At 34.2% G+C, this 16,073-nt stretch overlaps 2 protein-coding genes across 9 annotated transcripts; both read right to left on the reverse strand.

The window, feature by feature from the left end:
• Positions 1 to 681: 681 nt before the first annotated feature.
• On the reverse strand, positions 682 to 4,228 carry APRL4 (APR-like 4). Its single transcript, XM_085753807.1, has 4 exons — positions 3,686 to 4,228; positions 3,121 to 3,308; positions 2,915 to 3,039; positions 682 to 1,457 (listed from the first exon to the last, which is right to left on the reverse strand). The coding sequence occupies exons 1-4, from the start codon at positions 3,866 to 3,868 to the stop codon at positions 1,015 to 1,017; spliced, it is 939 nt and encodes a 312-aa protein (XP_085609933.1). The 5' UTR covers positions 3,869 to 4,228; the 3' UTR covers positions 682 to 1,014.
• Positions 4,229 to 7,371: 3,143 nt separating this feature from the next.
• LOC146940173 (uncharacterized) lies at positions 7,372 to 14,533 on the reverse strand. Of its 8 annotated transcripts, none has more exons than XM_085753816.1 (5): positions 13,615 to 14,533; positions 10,205 to 10,352; positions 9,830 to 10,114; positions 8,204 to 9,682; positions 7,372 to 7,681 (listed from the first exon to the last, which is right to left on the reverse strand). In XM_085753816.1, exons 1-4 carry the CDS (start codon positions 14,475 to 14,477, stop codon positions 8,324 to 8,326), a joined length of 2,655 nt encoding a protein of 884 aa, XP_085609942.1. In that variant the 5' UTR covers positions 14,478 to 14,533; the 3' UTR covers positions 7,372 to 7,681; positions 8,204 to 8,323. The 8 variants fall into 8 exon arrangements, with proteins under 8 accessions (XP_085609942.1, XP_085609941.1, XP_085609940.1 ...); XM_085753815.1 differs by having other exon boundaries at positions 7,372 to 7,685; XM_085753814.1 differs by having other exon boundaries at positions 8,204 to 9,685.
• Between the last annotated feature and the right edge of the window lie 1,540 nt (positions 14,534 to 16,073).

Below are 16,073 nucleotides of genomic sequence, written 5' to 3' on the forward strand. Positions count from 1 at the left end.
TTGGTGAATAAAAAAATATATTAAGAATATTTCCTCTTAAGTGGGACAAGGTGAATCTACTTAGGTTAATTAGGGTTCAGTGTAGTTTTCCGGTTCCTTAAATCGTTCTCTAAACTATTAAAATCAATTAAAGAAAGTCATCAAACTATTCATTTGTCCCTTCTCTTTATACCTTCAAGTCCGAATGTTCTTTCGTTTTCATCTTGGCTGCCATCTGATCCAAGCTGCTCTTCCTCACCCAGGTAATCGTCCTTACTCAGCCTTTTTATTAGGGTTTAGGGTTTTTGTGGTATATGTTTGATTAGCGGGTTTAGGGTTTTTGTGGTATATGTTTGATTAGCGAACAAGTTTTCTTCATCGTAGCAGGAGCCGTAATCCTACAGTTGTAGCTTGGTAGCTGCTATGGTTTGATACAAACGAATTGTCCTTACAAATGATCAACTAAATTGTTTCTCTATGTAGCCAAAAAAAAATAATAATAAAGCTTTACTCAAGCTATTTCAAGTGGTTTACAGTCATGTTCTCGTGTCAGCAGGACAGGGATTCAGCAAAGGAAATAACTCCCAAATAGGTTTTTTTTGACATATTTTAATTAGATTCATTATTTTTGAAATTTTACAAATAAATAAGTTTGCGTACATGAACATCGCAGCCAATCATTGCGGGCAGGATTTACAATCATTTCATTCCCAACAAAATTAAATTTTTATGAACTGATGATCAAAACATTTGACCTTCAGGTAAACCTACAAAAAGTCAAAGAATTACAGATTTCAGGTCTGAATTTTTCCGTTTAAACTATACACATTGAAGTCAATTTTCTAGAATGCTGAATGAAGTATTTCTTGATCATATGGACAAAAAAGGGACGATTACATCATTCAGTAGTACAATTGACTATACTAAGCGTGAGGCTCAACGATGTGAAGATGATTACACAAGAGTACATGGCATAACTTGCCGCCAAGCCTTTAATAGGGTATACTTCACAGGGAAAACTGTTTGATAGTCAACTTACTGGTGCATCGCACGGCTGGTGCTTTCTTCTCCAATCGAAACTGTGGCAAGGGACTTGGAAGCCCATGCCTTAGCATTCATTGCTCCTTCCTGCAGATTACTTCTCTTGCATGGCTCTTTCAAACGGTAAATTGACTGTATTATTCGCTTCAAATAAACCAAAGGATGTTCCAGCAAGCTCCATAATCTGACATTTTGAATGACCCTTCCCCAAGCATATTGAATACATATAAGCAGTGTAGGAAAAAACAGGTAGAGTAATCTCAAAGCCACAAATGCAGTGGCCAGAGCCAAATAAGTTTCTTGACCCAATAAATTTTCTGGAGACCTAGCCCATGAAAATGGACAGCTTTCTGGTTCAGTGTCCACGTGATTCTCATTAGCTGATGGGTGCCCAATGTTATCAAGGGATAGCTGATCAAGTGAATCAATCTTTATTCCTACAATGACAACCAAATAATGAACGAAATACAAGAAATAGGATGCAATGATGTGCTGTTGCAACTGCATAGCACAAAGAACATTACAACTTCATTTTACAGACTATCCCAATATTGCACATGACCTTCCTATGATCCCAACCTCCCAAGGCCTAACTGTTTCTCTTTTATCACGTAAAAGACACAGTAATCACTTGATTGCAACACGGGACACCAAGGCACAATCAAAGCAGGTCAATGAAAAACAGTAAATATTCAATCTCAAGTAATCAACAAGCTGCTGAGAACAAGGTTATAAAATTGAAATTTGAATCGTGAATCGGAACACCTACTTTCTATGTCGTGAATTGAATCTTAGTACTTAAAAATAATATAAAATAGTTTTCATGTGAAAATATTTTTAATACAAAAATATTAACATTTTGGCGAACAAACAAAAAAGAAAAAATAAAAGAAAATGTACATGTACATGTACGGCCCAATACAGCTTGCCCATTCGAAAATAAAATATAACATCAAACAGAAAAGGAAAGAGTTAGGCCCAATACCCTCTCTAACCCCTTGGAAGAAAAAACCCAAGCCTCGCTTTCTCCCATTACCTTATGCAAGTGCCTCCCTTAGTTTGAGCACTGTCTACAAACAAGACACGGGACCAAAAATCATAGACAGGTAGAGGAGGGAGGGGCACAAAGCACTGGACAGGCAGAATAAAAAAATTTGTGTAGGAGGGACAGGGGACAGGACACTAAACTTTCTTTGCGATACTGACAAGGGTTCTTTGGAGAGTTTTAGTCTCAGCTATTTCCGTCCCATTTAAGAAGTTTTTTGCAAAAAACATCAACCCGCCTGCCTTTCCAGAACCAGCTATGTGCCCAGCCTGTTTCTGAGCTTCACTCGCAAAGGCAATCGAATAGACGACTCACATCATAATTGTAATTCATGGATTCAACAGAGATAATCGTGATTCACCCTACAATTGAGGTCCAAAACCAATTCAACTCGTGATTTGCAATTTATTATTTATATGCTTACACATTTCATACTACATTTCATGTAAGGACATTTCAGCCAATGCATTTAAAATGTTATAAACTCATCTTATATTCCCTGCAAATCCCCCGTCAGTATTGGACATGAGCTAAAATGAGTATGAGGGTTTTTGTTTCCCGTCATTCCCCTCAAAAATATTTAACCAAAGATTTAAAATTATCTCTACCCTCCCTTTCTCCCCAACAAAAAAACTATGTAATGTAATTGTACATGTGTTTATTATATTTTGAAAGCTTTATAAATGGATTAATCTCCTTGATCAAATTTAAAGTCCCTAAAATGAATTGACTGTGTCTTAAAAGACTGCCAAGTAAAAGTTGCAGACTCAGATAATAGGAAGAAAAACAAAGATATAGAACGCAAATCTCGATGTATGGACAAGGTACAAAAAAGTGCCCCTTACTTACCAGTAACATCATTGTAGAACCCTACGAGAGAGCCAAGAGTACGAGATCCTTGATACCGAACGCGCATGGTAGAATTCAAAATGAATAATGTTGGGAAACCATGGACACCATACTTGGATAAAGTACTGCCAAAATAAAACTTTCATTAAAATGAAAGAAGCCAAAAATGAATGAAAGAAAAGACAAAAACCACTAAATACACAAACCTCGGCCTAACTGATGATTCTTCAATAGCAAAATGAGGAATAGTAGGATGTAACGAAGAAATAACAGAAAAAACCGGTCTAAATATCCGAGAGAAAGGACACCATGATGCATAGAATAGCACAGCCACATACTCATGATAATTCTTATGAACCATATTCAGTGCCTTCTGCAAAGAAGCCTCATCTCCCTGCACATTAATTTAAAAAAAATAAAAAACACATCTTCCTTAGAATTAAAGAACACTCTCCCTCCACTGCACATAATCTAAATTATTCATTTTTTTCGTCAAATAGCCTAGTGGCGATAGTCACACACATTAATCGGGTTCGAGAACGCATCCCAAGACATCAAATGTCTTGCAGCTGCCAACTGAGTTGTAACTACGGGACGCATATAATTTAAATTTGACCGAAACAGTATGGCAGCATAACATTTTCACTGATTCATATAACTATAAACAATTTCATATTAATAATTTATAAAAGAGACAAAAATATTATAAATTCATAATCAAAAAAATTAAATTTTTAAAATGGGATTAGAAACAAAGAGGAAAAGGGATACCTGGGTGACACCAACATAATGAATTGATCCAAGAGAATCAGAAAACGAACAAATCGAATCAGAAAACCCTAAAACGAAATCCGAAAGCGATTCCTTGGGACAAACGGCGGTGGAGGAAAGAGATTGAGCGGTCCCACAACAAAGCAAGATGGCGAAAACGATCTCCGATCTCCAAAGCCTCATCCTCGTCCCTTGGATGATTATTACTACGAAACGAAAATTGGGAACGAAGGAGAAAAATTGAGATGGAAATGAAACCCTAATTGGATTTGAAAAGGGAAAATGAGAACGAGAACAAAAAGAGGGTTATTGAGATGAGATAATAAGATGTGACGTGGTTTAACCTTATTGGATGGATTAATTATTTAAATTTAAATAAAAAAAATAGAAAATATTATGGAAGAGGGTTTGGGGTTGGTTTGTTGGGAGATAGAGGAAGGAGAGGAAGGTGATGGTGGTTAGTGGGAGTGAGTGTGATGATCGGTGGTGGATGAATTGACAATGAGGTTGATACCAATCTTCATAGATACATGATACCACTATGGTAAAATGGTTGGTTGGTTTCTAATCTTTATTTGACTTTCTTTTTCTTTATTCTATTCTATTCTCTAGCTAAAATTCATTATTTGTTTAAGGGCATCAAATTAATTTTATATATACCCTACCCTTTATTATATCATAATAATCAATCTATTTGTAGCAAATGTCTTAATATTAGAGCAATCAAATGGATTGGTCTGACGGCCACCTCAACCAGTAGTAGATTTGTATGTAAAATCGTTCAATCTATTTATTAAATGGATTGTCACAATGAAGTTTGATCTATATTTTAATATTATAATTTTATTTTAAAAAATCAAATTCATCGTACAACAAAACTACTTAGTTTTCTCACATATAGCAAAAATGATTAAAAAAAAATCTTTTTTTTACAACACAATATTTACCAAGATAAATGTGTTATTCATGTGAAAAAAAATTGAGAAGGTAGCACCAACATTATGCAAACATAAACTTAGTAAAACCACGCCATATAAATTACCATACATTAAATAAACCACGCGCGTTCATAAACTGAGTAAAATGGTATTTGAAACATCCATAAAATACTTTACTTGTATGATTGATACAACTAATGCACGTATCTATGCAGATTTTGGATGATGTCGCAGTGAACCTCATCATAGGATTGTCAATCTCTCAAGGTTTCACCATCATTTTGGTGGTAATTGATCGCCTCTCCAAATACACTCAGATCACATTGTTGCCTTAAAGTCATATTACACGAGCTCCAAGGTTTTTAAAACCTTCACGCACATTGTGGTGAAGTTGCATGGTATTTCAAAGAGCATTGTTTTCGACAAGAATCAGGTCTTTACTAGTCATTTCTCGCAAAGGCTGATTAAGTTGAGTGGCACAACCTTAGTCATGAGATCCTCCTTAAATAGATAGATAATTAGAAGCTTTAAACAAATTTTTGGAATTGTACTTATGTTGTTTTACAGGGTCAAACCCCAAATCTTGGTCAAGATTACTCTATTGGACGCAATACTAGTATAATACCTCCTTAAACTCAAGCACACACTTTGCCTCTTATATGCAAGGGCTAAGAAAGGGTAGTAGGGTTAGAATCCTTAATATACTTATGAAGAACGTTGTGCTATAAATAGATGAAATGAATAAGGGATTGGTAGGCAATGATTGGTGAATCTCAATCATTAGCTCAATTATTCCCTTGTACTTTGCTTATTTCCATGAAAGAACTCACACGTGCTTGCTATTTGAGTCTATCCATTCATGAATTGAGCTTTCCACTATTATTCTGTTTACTGTTAGATTGCATACTTCATCATAACAAGCATAAAACTTCTAACTTGGTGTTGGTTTGAAATCTAAGAGGAAGGGTTTTACCTATGAATACAATCAGTGATGTTTTCAACCACTTTATTGTCTTGGTGTTGTTGACTCTTAATTGTGTGCAGTTTTTGCTTGTTTGTTGGTTTCCTCTTTGGGTTGAGTTGTACTTTTGTATGAGTGTTGTTTGTACTTTTGTTTCCTCTTTAGCACACCTCGTTAATACTCCCCCCGGTCCTATTTATAAGAGAAAGTTATGTCAATAAAAGTTAATGTATCTGGACTTAATTTTTAACCAGATACATCAACTTTTGTTGACCCAATTTTCTCTTATAAATAGGACCGGAGTAGTAGTTTTTTAGTATACACTCTCTCTCTCGTTATTATAAGCAAAAATCTACTTTTTAAATTTATTGAATAAATGAAGTTTATAGTATATACCTCACTCAAATAATAAACTTAGAAAATAAGTTTTTGTTTACAACAGTGACCGTTTAGAGTATTTCTTTTATCTTGTTTAAAGAAATACACACATCTACGCTGGTTTAATATACGTTTACACTTATTTTTCTTAAAAAAAAACGTTTACACTTATTTAAATACATATCTTTCAAAAGGAAGTGCCCAGATTTATTAACGATAAAATTCAAATATGATGATGGAAATGTTTTGGAGTTGGTACATTTTGTCACCATTGAACGAGCCAAAACCCAGTGCACGGGGTTTATATGCTATGTTTGGATATGTGTCAAAATCATCATCTTTCTCGCATCCTGATAGCATTTGACATTTTAAGAAGTTGTGGCTTGAAGCTTCTGTACGACCGTGGTGTCATGATTTGCTACTTTTTCAAACATTATGATTTCACTTGAAATGAAGTTGAATGTAAAGTGATTGTGGTTTCTTTTTATTACATATTTGTAAAAATGAGTTTAATAATAAATATGATCGGAAGAATTATGTTTAGCGTCAAAAATGATAAATCATAACGTCATGTTATAATTAATTTTAAAAACAAAATCAATTATACTGAATATTTCAAAACTACATTGAGCCATTATAATCTTGCAAAAGTTAAATAGCGCATTTTTTGTAGATTCGGATGACTCGTTGAAATTTTAATTAACCAGCTATGATACAAAACATTAATGGTCCAAATCAATTCTACACATCTATAATCAATTTTGACATCTTTAAAAGTAGAATCAAATATAATTAACTTGCTAATACCAACTGAATTTGGGATCGTGATCGTGGCAGAAAAGTCGTTGTGACTTTGGTGGACAAGATAGGAGTGAGACATTGTGATTTGGTGCAACCAATGTACGATAGTATTGAGAACTTGCCGTTCTAAAACGTTGACAAGTACGACTTTCATAGGCCTCTTGTGGTGGTATAAAATAGTTTTGCAAGTAGTAATTTATTTTAAATAAACCATCAATTTTGTCCCCAAATATTAATCTCCCAAATTTAGCTCATAGAGTATATAAAATAACAAAAAGTCCTTAACAGTATATGAAATCCATCACTTTATCCCCTACAGTATATGCAACTTGATCATATCAGGCCATAAAATCTTAATAGCAGGAACTAGAGTGACGGATTTAATTTAATATACTTCAAGAACTACTAACAACATTTATACACTATAAGGACTAAATCAGAGAGAATGATCAATCATTTAGAACTAAATTGATGGTTTCATTTAATAATCATAGACTCCATAGTTCAACAGCAATAATTCACGAGACGGTGAAAAGGTAAACTGGGCATTAAACATTAAATAAAGGAGCACAAAACAACATCAAAAAACTGTTGTGCAAACAGGCATATTCGCGTCAAATACTAAAATCAACACCAGGTATGACTTTTAAATTATGAAATTTGGGGAAAAATAGTTCCTTCTTCATTTGAAGGATCAACCAAAAATTCAATGTATTGGTATTGCAGAGAATGAAAAAGAATGTTCTAAACTAAAATGGACCTAAAGGAAAATTTTACTTGTAAAATAAAAAAAGCCGTCTGAGCTCTGGCAAGAAGCAGGAGAAACGTCACACCAGAACCTGCACAGTAACCTCGGGAATTGAGAAGCCACCAGCACGATCAGCTGAATTTATCAACAAATAATGCGCCTTCAAGTATCTGTCTGTTTGGTCCCAAAAATACAAGCAAAATCAGTAAAGGAGGAGGGAAACAGGAGAAACTATTAGCTTCAAAAATAAAGCATGCAAGTAGAGAACAAGAATAATTCTTATAGTACATTTCCTAGGGTGGCTATTTAGTTAGCAAAAGAATGTTAAGGTTCATAAGCACAATAGTCTATAAATTTGCCTAATGCATAGGAAAGGATTATGGCTTTCCAGTGATTCCAACACAAGATCTTAAAACATGTTATTGTTATTCACTAGTAAAACTTATAATACATGAATTATACTTATCTAATTGGCTACAAGCCTAGAACATGGCATAGAAAAAACAACAATGGGATCTATATGATGGCATAAGCTACTTTCAGACTAACTTTCCAAAATTCAGATTATTAAAAGAAAATACTTTTATTTCATAATGAATGTCAAATCACTTAGATCAAAGATCCATAAATAAAGATTAACAAACAAAAAAGAGCCATAAATAAACGAATCCTTTTAATACTGTAAATATTACCTTTTCTAAGCTATCATCCTGAACTGGAAATTGATAATATACAAGCAGACTCTGCAAACTACCATACATGTTTTATTTTGAAACATTGTTTCATGCACTACATCTGAATCTATCTGGCTGCTACCGAAATTTAGGAAAACCCATGGAGTCGGTTTGGAATAGTTCAGCTTCACTTTGAGCCACCTCTGATAAGCAAGATTTGTTTCCTTTGCTGACACCATCATCATTTTGCTTGCCAAACTGGTTTAATATACTTCCACCAGGAGGAACAGATTCTGATATCCCTTGCATGACTGTAGGAGATGCATATGCATCTGGTGCAACAACATTACTGCATGAAACAATTCCCAGCTGAGGTTTCATGCAACCAGCATCAACATATTTGAGTGCACCGAAGGTTCCAGCTGCTATGTTATTCATATCATCATGAAAAGCAGCAGGGTGCTGATTCCCGGCAACAGTAAATAAATTACTCTCAGAATTTCTATTCAACAGATTGTCTGCTGTGAAAATTTGGCCATTCATGGAACTGCTTTTCTGTACACAGCTTCTCGCAACTTCATCTGTTGGAGGAACATGATTAAAATTGTTAGCTGCATAAAGATCGGTAGTAAAATCAACTACACCAGACACAGATGCATCTTGTGGCCAAGCACCAAAAGAAATATTATTAATGTATCCATTGGGATCCCATGTTCTCTCATCAATGGCTGAACTAGATAAGTCATTATAGAAAAAATGTCCCTCAGCAGAGTCCTTCAGCACAGAAGTTTGTGCTACATCCATACTGTGTATAGATGTATGGTGATGTTCATTCTGGGATGGGGCAAAAGAGCCTTCAGAACTAAACTGAAGTTCACCATTAGTAGAAATATCTTCAATTCCTGACTGATTTCTACTAGAAATAATTTGTTGATTGTCGTTCTCAACTAGCTTTCCACCATTTTGCTCCATGCCCACCACAGAGCTAAGAAGATGTATATCCTCTAGATTGCTACCAGCAAACATTTTCTCTTCAGAATTTGGAACCAGTATGCTGCTTTCAGAACCTATTTTCTGAATGTGGTTTTCCACTAATGTGGAGGAAGGCCCAAGCCCATTGCCACCAACATGTACCTGCTCATTTCCATGGGGAACAGTTTCACAGTATCCTGTACTTTTATCCTGACTATCAAAATTACTAACACTGCCTTTTATGCATGTCACAGCATTTCTTTCATCTGAAAAGCGATCAATACCAGAGCCACTATTGGAGATAGGAGCTGTGAAATCCAAAGGAATGCCTGGATTCCGTGCAGTATCACTAGCCTTAAGAGCTAACACCAATTTCCGATCAAAAGTCAGGTTACTACTGAAATTCCTGTTAGAAGCGTTCAGCTTTCTAGTTCCAATTGATGACGACATGGTGGTCTGCTTCACCTGATGAGAACTTGCATAGGCATCAATCTTCATGCCACCTGTAGGGATTTGACCAACATTCTGCTGCATCATAAAATGAGAAAAAAAATGAAACATGTTCCTTTTGTTATTGGATCAGAAAAATAATTAACTCTGCTGCAAAGGAATATATAGATTACATGCAGCATCAATAGCCACAATAGCACCAACCAATTCCTCATTACATACATTATAAACTCTGTCCTCCGAAAGAAAACATCCCTGAACTGAATTTGCATCATTCTTGGTGTCCTTCAGTGGTGGCCCAACATCAGTTGAATGCTCAGGGACTCTAAAGGCTCCGCTAGTAATATTGCTTAGTTCAGAATACATAGCCAGGTCACCATTCAAATTCCCATCAGAAATGTTTAGATTTCCAGTTCCCATTGATGATGATATGGTTTCCTGCTTCTCGTGATGAGAACTTGCATTGCCGTCAATCTTAATGCCACCTGTAGGAACGTGAGCAACATTCTGCTGCATGTATAAAAAGAGGAATAAGTGAAACATGTCGCTTATGTTATTGGAACAGAAAAAATTTAAAAATTACAACTATTAGCTTACATTTGCAGATGCCACATTGATATTACTGGAGAGCTGCTGACTACCATCAGTATAACAAGATTGTAAGTGGCCTATGTCTTGAACACCGGACAAAGAAACCAAGTATGAAGAAACATCCTTGTATGAGTCAAACTGGCGTCCATCAGGGCTGGATGGAATCAAATTAAGGAAATTACATGAGAATGGAACACAAAGAATAGTTCTAAGCAATAATCAATATATGCAATAATTGTGCCAAGAAATTTCAGGTTACAGCTTCTACAAAGTAAAATTACAGTAAAACTCATTTCTGGTCCCTGCAAGTCACATACAAATGCTTGATAACTTCATTCCTTAAGGATTAATATTAACAATTTATTCTCAAACTTCAAATTTTCATCCATCTTATTATTGTGGTCTTCATGGAAAATGATGAGCTTTGAGCTGAAAAGACGATGCTAGCTAGGGATTTGATGTTTGAGTGAATAAACAACCAAATTCATTCCCAGGGGATAAAATTAACAAAGAATGGATACATTTTGAAAGTTATGAAGATATCGAGGAATACAGGTTTAAGAGAAATTACAGCATTGCAGGAATGGAAACTAAACTAACAGAGCACCATAATCTATATAATTCAGAGATCATATGCAAATTGAGATACAAAAGTAGTTCATATCATGTCATCTGTGAAAACTTGGATATAGTAGAAATCAAAATATGCATGTAAGTAGATTGAGGTTCATTAATAATAACTAACATAAAAAAGAGAACAATAATCAGTTACAAACTTCATTTAATAAGGGGAGCCATAGATGGTATTACAAAAGGAAATCATGGATACTGAAATAGGTAATATGCCCAATGCAGATTAAAGCTTGAACAATTAAAGAACACAGGCTGCAGACAACTTTCCTAGGAAGGATAAGGGCTGAACAAGGGTTAGCGATGCCACCCCAGCCCCTTCCTTTTATAAAAATTCAACCCATCCACCTCATACCAAAAAGATAGCAAACACAAATACTCTGCTCTTTTTTCTACCTACTAGTATTCACATTATACTGCTTAGTAAAATGCAACTTAAAACAAAAGCATTGTGAAAGAAATACACACTGGTATAAACACTCTGTTTTTCCCTTATTATATTGTTCATAAACTGACAGAAAACATAAGCAAAATATTAGAATGTGACCAACACAACAATATAGTTTCAGCAAACAAGGAACATCTTCAATTCTTTTTTTTCTTAATAAAAGACATTAAATAGAAGCTATGTTGCCATATATGGGAGAAACTTGATCTATGCTTTTTTATGTTTTTGATAGAGATCTCTCGATAGTGCCTACTCAAGATTGCTTAATTTAATTTTGTTTGTGTGTATTGTATATTATTCAATTTCAATTAAATTGCTCTTTCTAAATTCTGTGATCTAATAAGGAACAAAAAAGCAGTTAATTTTTCAATCCATATCAAGTATCCTTATTACTTCTGTAGTTATTAAACTCGGAATGACCGTTTGAACAAGTGAACTTGGTCCTACTTACCAATTATATAGGATATGCATGCAAACAATTAGAAACCAAATTAACACATCCAAGTATTGAAAAACTTAATGAACTCGCCGGTCCTCGCTGAACCAATCAAGTTAGTTGAAAAGTGGTGAGTTCCACATCAACTAGAGATATGGCCTTGGCAGTGCTAATAAGGCTTGGAGAGTCTCCTCCTTACACGACAGTTTGATGGGGTTAATTAGGGCTTAAATCCAGGTTCTAAAAGGATATCAAAGCCTATCATAGGTCTCTTATACTTATTGGGCCAAGGTAGTAAATACCACTCACATTATGTTTAAGATATCCAGTTTTGGGTGAGGGTGGTGTTGAGATGATTGTTATTCCACCAGAATTAGTCCACCTTCAGATGTTCAATCCTAACTGGGAGGGGTGTGTTGAAAAGTTCTAAATCAGTTGGAGATATGACACTCGGTAGTGTTTATAACTTATAACGCTTGGACAGTCTTCATATAAGTTGGTTTTGATTGTTGAAAACTGTCCACGGTTCGATATATGACACTCGGTAGTGTTTATAAATTATAAGGCTTGGACAGTCTTCATATAAGTTGGTTTTAATTGTTGAAAACTGTCCATCATCCTAAAGGACTAAACCTCTGCTTTTGGAATGCCATACTAAAATATGCTTCTAAGTGTCTCTCTTCATTCACTTCTCTTCACACAACTCCGCAAGTAGTTACCACTCTCTATCAACAAACAGCATGCTTTATTGTAAATCTTATCTCAACTAATGCACCAATGCCTATCAGTCTATGACATTATAGTAAACAAACAACATAATCTTAAAGTCAATGGAACTTCATAAGGTAAAAGATAAATGTCGACTGAATTCGTTTATCAATTATTATTAATGCGCTTAGTTGTATACCCCAACTTTGTAAACTTGTGTTCTGAACTTATTATAGCTAAATGTTCTAATTCTAATAGTTTATGTAACTTAAATTTACATTGAAGATTTAGTATTTGTTTTATTCAATTTGATTATGCAAGGACCTTCTTGGTTGAACTAATAAGCCATTGATCCGATGCCCTAGGCTAATGATAACCAGTCCAAATATAACTATGGTTACACAATGAAAAACTACCAAAAAGCACACATTATTATTATTGTTATTATTATTAATAATAATCAAGGCATTAACAATAGAACAAGAAAGTAATAAAATGTTTAAATTTTTGCATTGATTTCCCATATGAACGAACTAATCAATCAAATCATTCATAGTAAACGGGGAAACTTATTCGATTTACAACGTCCAAAGCTAATACTTGCTAGAATCTAGATCCACATTTTTAACATCCCACCAGTTTACCTCTTCGACATCACAAAGTGCCAAAAGGCACTGACACCTTCCACCTCCTTAACTCTGTCTTAGGTATGTCTTTCACCATACTGTTCATGTCTGGTATTTAAGTTAAATCTAGTTATAAACCTAATACACATAGTTCGATTCTTTTTCAATTAAATCAGCTCCACATTTCAAGTTTATATTTCTCATAATAATCTAATTTAAACTCTATAATCTCTCTCTAAAACTACAGATTAATGCAATCTTTCATTCAGAAATCAAACCTAACTTTAAAGGGAAGATAACACTATAAACAATTCAGGCGGGAAGACCTAAATTCAGATCCAGCTATCACATGTCATAGTTTATTGAAACTCAATTATTCACAATCCAACTCTCAAACTACAAAGCACTGCATAACTCTATACAATTCACAAGCACGTACACAAAAACAACCTAATGAAAAAGGAAAAGCAAACACATTGTTCAAACTAATCAATCAGTAATTCAATTCAAATTCAAATAAGAGGCGATAAAAAAAGAGTAATTGAAGGCAATGAGAAAGAGTATAAACCTTGAGTAACGGCGACAAACCACAGAATTATGCTTCCCTCTCCTCTGCACTATAAGCACAAGCTTCCATCCAGTTGGCAACAAATCAGAAACAGCATTAGCATCTACAATCCTCCTCTTCTTCCTATCACTCGCCCAAACTCCACCCAAACTCTCCAAAAAACCCTTCAATTCCGCCTCTGTATTCATTCCTTGTGTCCTCTTTATCAACTCCTCCACAAACGGATCCCCCGCATCATCTAAAACAAACTCCTTCTTCTCCTCAGCAGTAACCATTTCCGTATCCGCATCCACCTTCTTCTCAGTATCCGTTTCCATCGCCTCACAGATGGCTAAAGGTGTCTCCGGGACTGGAGTCACGTCCCTACTAGGCCGCCCACGCTTCCGCTTCCTCTGACTTGACTCCACACCACCAATTGAACCGTTCTGAATGGATAACGGCCTGAATTCAATCTGAAGCGGAACAACACGGTCATCATTCCCGCCACGAAGCGCTTCAACACCGAATAAACCCTGGAGAAGATCAATAATCCTCGAATTCTCTTCATCATCAGCAATGCGAGAATTGGAAGAAACAGGAGCAACGGGAGCAGGAACCGGAGCGGAAGAGTTCGGTTTCCGAAGACGGAGACGAGAATACGTCTGTTTCCGGCTACCGGCACTCTCATTGAAAACGGAACGGTCAATTTTAGGGATAACGGAATCGTCATCGAAGCGACGGTTACGAGCGGTGGAGCTTTTGTCAGCGATATTGTTGAGCTCGAGTTGAGAAAAAAGACGGAGATCAAGAAACGGAAGAGTCACGGTGGTTTGTTTGGTGATTTCCGCCGTAACCGTTGCGGTTTCGTTAATGGTTTCCGCCATAACTGAATCTCGAATTGAGGGAAAAAAAAAATAAGAGAAGAGAATTGAAATGGTGCAGAGTGTGTTAAGTTTCTTCTCTTCTAAATAGCCTTCAACTATTCAATATTTTATTATTATAAAATTATTATTTTTATTATTATAAATTTGACAAAAAAAAATTATTATAAATTTGAAAATATTAAAATGGAATTTTTTTTATGATATTCAAAATAGGGATTTTTTTGGATAAATACAACGTTTGGGATTTGGAAATTATTAAATGAGTATTTCTAATTTCTATACATTGAATCAATATTAAGTTTAGACAACGTTTGGGTAAAAAAAATATTTTTTTAATCATTGTGAATAAAAGAAAATTAAAAGTTTTTGACTCAACTCCTTCAAAAAAAAAGTTTTTGACTCAAGAATAAAAAAAAAATTCTTAGGAGTGGGATTCATGAACGAAATCCATAGTTTCCTAACTAGTATTTGGTGAAAAAGGATATTTAATTGTGGTTTTCTATTTATTTTATTTTAGAAGAAAAAACATATTTTCCATTTATATGAAATAGAATTGAAGAATATTTTTTCGGTCAAAAAAAGAATAAGTTAAAGAATATAAAATTTTGGTCAAATAAATAAAAATGAAAAGGATGAAAAATTACAAAATTTAATAATAAATAAAGGTAACGTATATTTAAAAATAACTGTGGTCAAAAAATATTTAAAAATACCTATGATTCATTGAACTCGATTACAATATGATATATATCATCCTTCAAAAAAAAATATGATATATATCATTTTACTTGTACCAAAAAATATATGTTATTTTGCATTATTCAAAAAACCAATACTCTCTAGAAAGAAAAAGAAAAAACAATACTCAATTACTTATGAATGATATTTAAAAAATAAGAATATCAAAAATAAAATTAATAAAAAATACAATCACATAGGAAAACAAAGGTTCGAGTATTTGTTGAAACAATTATTAATCGGACGTTAAGATTTCGGATCATCACAACTTATTCTCCTTATAATTGAAGTGATAAGAAGAAGAAAAAAAACACGAGTTACAATGTCTAACTAAAAACACAAGTTACAATGTCTAATTAAAAAAGCACGAGTTACAATGTCTAACTAAAAACACAAGTTACAATGTCTAACTAAAAAAACACGAGTTATATGTTTAGAACATTATAAAAAGTTTATTTGTCGAAAAATGTGCTCAAAATTTGATTTTAAGTCCTAATTTTTCTTACTTTTATCTTAATTTTATTACGTTTAAAAAAATCAAAACTTTATGGATAATTGAGTAAATAGCCAGGATAAAAGGTGTGGGTTGAAGTATTTTTATAGGAACACAAACATGTCATTTTTAAGATGATGAAAATGAAAGTTGATAACTTTTTAAGGAGGAAAACTTATTTAACACATAAATTTTTAATAAAATAGCATCAGCACCCTATATTCAATTAAACAACAAATGCACGTTCTCATGAGCTTAATTCAGTTGGTAGAGACAATGCATAATATATGCAAGGTTTGTGGTTCAAACCTCGACCACCACCAAAACAACAAATACACATACACTAATTCATTACTATTTGTTAA

This window comes from Medicago sativa, chromosome 3 (assembly GCF_051527215.1).
Source record: "Medicago sativa cultivar Bolivia chromosome 3, Bolivia_mono, whole genome shotgun sequence".
Classification (NCBI taxonomy): Eukaryota; Viridiplantae; Streptophyta; class Magnoliopsida; order Fabales; family Fabaceae; genus Medicago; species Medicago sativa.